A 5619-nucleotide genomic window follows, 5' to 3' on the forward strand; every position below is an offset into this window, starting at 1 on the left:
ACTAATTTGCCATTGTGTGTTAGTCTATATCCTCTCAGTTCATTTTATATTTCCAAGGGGCCTTATCAATTAGTGTATGCCTCTAGACACAATTGGTCCTAGGTCCATTTTGCAGCAGGAAGAAATGGCTGGGTGGTCACAAACTTTTTCAAATAACAGCTAAACAGTACAATACAATTTGTTTCTCAAAACTGAAATGCAGTAACTGAATCTTGATTCCTATTTGATCAGCACTGCTTTGACAGTTTGATCTGAGTTTCGTGAGCCTGGTGCATTGCGCTGGATGGGCAGATCGGAGAAGTTAACCTGCAGGGCTTTCTGCCAGAAATCCCTTAGGTTTATGCAAAAAAAAAAGATTGTGGCCTGGGTTGAAATCAACCCTGTCTGACAAAAAAACATTAAAGCCAACTTATCCTGTGTGCTGGACAGACGTGCTGACTGGATGCAATTGGATAGACCTACAACCAATCAGAACAGCGAAACGTGTAACGTTCCCATCTCCACTGCTGCACATTACAGAATCTATGCACACCGCAGCATGAAAGGGTTGTTGCTGGGTTTCCACATCTACAATAGAGTGATAAGCAAGAATGCGTGGTTCTTTGGAAATCAATGAAGATGTCGCACAGACCTGTACTGCAAAGTCCGACATAGGAAGTGGACTGGGCACTGGTCTGCCCTTTGACCTCTAATTTACATCACACCACTATTTATATCAAGGATCAATGTTCAGTTGGGATTCAGCCTGAAAACAACACTGTGTGCCGCCTCTGAAGCCTTATCCAGAACAGCCAGAGGAAACCAACCAGACTTCTTTTTTTTTTCATCTGCAGGATTCCACAGTCAGGTGATCTGAAGGATTTGTCTCAAGAGAAGAATAGGAGAAAGCTATGACATCTTTACCATGCTAGATATGAATTACACAACAGCTCATGTGTCGACAGCTAGCATAAATTCGCAATTCACTCTATTTGACAGGTGGGTTTTTGTGGATAATTAAGGAACTGAACAAAAAGCAGAACTAAGTACAAGGAAGTTCAACAGTGTGATGATAATGGTTGTTTATCTTTACAATCGGAATTACCGAACATATAATCTCCCTCTGGAGTCAGGAAATACTGTTCACCTATACACGAGCAGAATGGCAGCCCTGCGTTTTACCTTCCTCCCTCCCATCTTCTCCCCACAACCACAGGTGTCTTCCGTGTAGCGCGTAACTTTAGACCCAGGAACTCTGTAGGACTCGGTTAATCATGCATGAGCCTGTGGAAATTCTGGCAAGTAGCAGCAGTGCAAACACCTCAGGCTGATGCTGAAATAAGGGCTCCTCCATTTATCAACGGGAGAGTCCCTTCACAGGAGATCAGAGGCCTGGAGAAGAGAGGATAGTGTGTTGCTTCTTAAATTAAACTGGGCAAGGGTGTTTACTTGAGTTTGCAACAGAATGTCAATATCAAAGAAAAGTTTGGTGGAGGTAAAAAAAAAAAAAAAAGAAATGACCCGTAGCCAGGACTTTATCTGCATGCAATCTGAGCCCACTCAAACTTGATTGGTCTATACTACTCATGGGACTACAAAAAGAAACAAAAATGCTTCTGATACCAAATTATTGTCCCTCTGCCTGTAGATTCTAGAGGTTAGGAATACAATGACCATTACGATTCAATCCGATGTGTAAAGCACTACATACAATGTACAGTACAAAAAATTTGAATTAAAATTTTTAATTACATTTTTTTTTTAATTTTAAGTCTGGCCACAGCACATCATTAACATCACATGCAATGTTCTCCCTGGCCAATACTGTAGATACTGTGTTGGTAGGAATATAGTTCTCCATCTCGTACAAATACAAAACATACTTTCATCTCACACTAGAAACCCTTGAATGGTCCAAGCACCAGCCCAAGTTAGCACTTAAGTGCTCAAGTGTCCAGCCAAGAATTAAAGCCCCTCTGGGCTGTTCGTTTCCTGCTAGCCATGTATGGATTATGAGACAATGGGCCAATATAGTCATTTTGTATATCTGTGAGTATTTTCATCTATTTTTAGTTGTTTCACATTTTGTGACAGATCACTTTGCAGCTACCATCCTGCCAAAATGGTCACAAGTGAAGGCTTGACATCATTCGACAGTAAGTTCCTCTTAACTCCACAATAAATTATTTCACTTTCAAATCAATGAGGAACTGTCTTTGCCTGGTAAAATCAAATCTGGGCCAGTAAAAACCACACCCTTAAACTTCATAGATTCATAAATGTCTCTTGTAGCAATCTAGGAACAATTGTATTACAGTATATACAACTTTAAACAGCTTGTTTTGTTTCTGGAAATGTGGTCACATTATATTTCGTTCATATATGTAAATAAAATATCCGACTTAAGTCTAGAACTTTCAACCCAGAATGAATGAAGACAAGATCTCTGAATATTCTGTGTAAACTGAATCACTCTGTTACAACAATCAGATCCGTTATTTACTTTATGCGTCACTGCCTGCTGACTGTAATAATCCCTGCAAGAGAGCATAGTGAAACACTTAAAGCAACTCACAGCATCAAAGTGTGGACAGCAAGTCTATGAAGGTGTGTTCAAAGTCACCAGGGCCCACAGATGTCTGGATACAGCCCACACCCAAGTCTGATGAATAGGTCCAACTGCTGCACAGCTCAATAGGAATTCTCATCTGAAATGCTTTGCAAAGCTGAACAATGAACTTTCTAAACTGATTTCTCCCCCCTCTTAACCATGCTTCTTGCATTCTATTTGATACTTGGCAGGAAGAGAGGGAAAAGTTGTAAATGTGTATAATATGTTAAAGCACCCACTGAGGTATTTTATGGAATTGTATTTTGTTTGTGCTGGAACAACAACGTGTGCTCATAATGTTTGTACAAAATGAAGAGCAAAGGCTTCTATCAAAGATGTCTGCATATACTGTGGTTGCTTACATCAATTTCCACTTGTTCAATGTCACATTGGCCTTACCTAAAGTGCCTATTTCAGTTATTTATTTCATAAACTGGACATTAAGTATTTCCTATTCGGAGCATGATACATTATCCTTGGGAACATGCAATATCACTGTTTCTCTTCCTTTCTGCCTGCCTAACACAAAACACATGAAGACAGAGCTGGTTTCAAGCCCACGAGCGCAACACTTTGTAGTCCTCAGTGGTCTGGGAGACTGAGGAGAGACCTCTGAGGCTGGATATGTTGTGCAGAGAGGTCTGAATGAAGGAATGAAATTGCTCCTCTTTTCTTCGGAGTCTCACTCATAAAGGGTCTGTTTCCCATTCAGGACACAAGGTCATTAGATTATATACACAGGAACTTCAAGGCCACACAGTGGGGGTGGGATCGTTCAACAAAACAAGCCCCCTGCCCCTCTCCATGCAAACTTCTTGATGCCCCCGACTCACTTTAATAGTCTCTGCAGGATCCACATTCAGATACAAATATATTCACATGCAAACTCACATAAAATCCCTTCGACACACACTGAGGTGGGTGTCTGTTTCAGTGGTTTGACAGTGGGAATCATGACATCATCGTGTCCCCCTCCCACCTCTCTATTCAGTCAGAGCAGAGTTATTTAGTTCTCTAAACTGGGCTCAGTAAATGCCAGGGGATTTTGTTCTCTCACTTTTTTATTTCTCTTTTCATTCTCTTGTAAGCTCAACCAAACACGTGTTTGTCGTGGATAAATGTGTGTGTGTGTGTGTGTGTGTGTGTGTGTGTGTGTGTGTGTGTGTGTGTGTGTGTGTGTGTGTGTGTGTGTGTGTGTGTGTGTGTGTGTGTGTGTGTGTGTGTGTGTGTGTGTGTGTGTGTGTGTGTCTGTGTGTGTGTCTGTGTGTGTGTTTGTGTGATTGCTTGACAGGCGGTTGGTTGGCACGGATTAGGGAAATGCTCTCCAATGAGAAACAACTGGTGAAATAGCAATGTGGAGGTGTTGCCATGGGACAAAACCTTGTAGTGATACTGAACATGGAAACTCTTAAGAGAGTTTCCAAGATAGAATGGAAACAGCATGTTCTGCCTGGATGGGGAACTTATTTCCCCCAATCCATGTAGATGTCATATTTCAACTCTTCAAAGTTAACTCATAGTGTTCTGAATCCTATTTCCTCAAATCTGCATGGTGTCATGGAAAGCCAGGAAGAAGGTAGGATGAATGTGGGTAGGGAAACCCTGTAGGAAGTGAGAGATGTAGGGCAGAGGAAGATGAAACAAAGATGGACAGAATAAGTCCTCAACTTCCACATGAGCACATGTGTGTGTGGGTTTGGGCCTTGGCCTACTTCTCCAAACTATAACTTCATCAAAATGAGTGCATTTGTGGAGAGAGCGGGGTCATAGTATATCTAATTCTCCCTGTGCTGGTAGAATATGGCCAGTGACAACATGTCTCTAGCTGGAGATGACAATACCACACACATAGTATATGAGAAGAGGAAATTGGAGAAAGGCGATGAGACGTGAGAATATTTGGAAAAAGATGAATAGGTCACCATAGTTACATGCCAACCAAAACCTGTGACAAAAGAAAGTGTCAGATGGTCTGTGGTCTCACATACACCAGAGCAGAGTGAAGGAATTATTTCAACTTTCCATGTGAACTGTAGTCTGAATACTTGGTCTTTATATTTTCTTCCCAAATAGCATTTATTCATTGTACACATCTTAGTAACTGTGCAGCAATTTAATCGTTATTATATTGACTAGTCATGCGGATAGTACTCATGCATTCTATGCTGTCTGTCAAATTAGAGCCTCTCCCTGAAAGACAACCCCTGTCAGAGATCAGCACGCCAGCAGAAACATGATCCTAAGCACAAAGAAAGAAGCCTCACAGCTCCAGAGGGAGCCAGGTGCTGCGCTCTGATCCACACCAGCCGCCTGGCGTGCGTAATGGACGGCAATCCACACCTCACACCAGCTCTCCCGAGTGGATGGAGAGAGTCAATACATCCCTGTGCTACTACACCAGTATGCATGCATTTGCCATGAGGCTACTGAATTTATAGTCCAGGTTGCGTGCTGCCCCTGTGCTCACCACCTCAGTATTCCTCATTGGATTAATTAAAATCAAGCCTCTTCTTACGCAACAGCCGACATGATTATGCGCAAACTCTTACGACTCAAGTCAGTAAAACAAGATGGAGAACATGAAAGTTTCATAGAAGTTATCGAATTTACTCGTCTTCGTAATTTGTCATTATAAGGAGCATTGTAAAGTTGACATTTACTATTATATGTTCATTTGTGGTGTAGACGATTAGTATCAGGCATATTCAAGAGTTTTACCAGTTGGTAGAGGAACGGGGGTTGAGGATGTCCTCTTTGGCCGTGAGCAACGATAGGCTGTAGGTATCAAGGTTGACCGTCTGCGAGTTCATGATGGCAAAAGTTTCCAGACCACTCCCGCAGCTTCTCTCTTCACTGGTCCCGACGGTTTTCGGGGTCGGAGTATGTGCTGGAAAACAGCCACAGCGGAGGGTCGTTCACGGTCGAGAAAACAACAGCGAAGGTATGCAGGTTCATGTAATGTGCGCTTAAGTTCCAAAAAGGAGCGATCTGTGCAGGCGCAGCGCACTCACAGCGTTGAGGAGTCTGCG

At 42.3% G+C, this 5619-nt stretch overlaps 1 protein-coding gene across 1 annotated transcript in view; it reads right to left on the reverse strand.

The window, feature by feature from the left end:
* LOC310946516 (uncharacterized protein) overlaps positions 1-5619 on the reverse strand; it is a 28976-nt gene extending 23357 nt beyond the window's left edge. The window contains exon 1 of the mRNA XM_083912998.1: positions 5309-5619. Within this exon, the coding sequence (XP_083769124.1) occupies positions 5309-5400 (92 nt within the window). The 5' untranslated portion in view covers positions 5401-5619. The remainder of the gene's footprint in view (positions 1-5308) is intronic.

Source organism: Echiichthys vipera (assembly GCF_963691815.1).
Source record: "Echiichthys vipera genome assembly, chromosome: 4".
Taxonomy (NCBI): Eukaryota; Metazoa; Chordata; class Actinopteri; order Perciformes; family Trachinidae; genus Echiichthys; species Echiichthys vipera.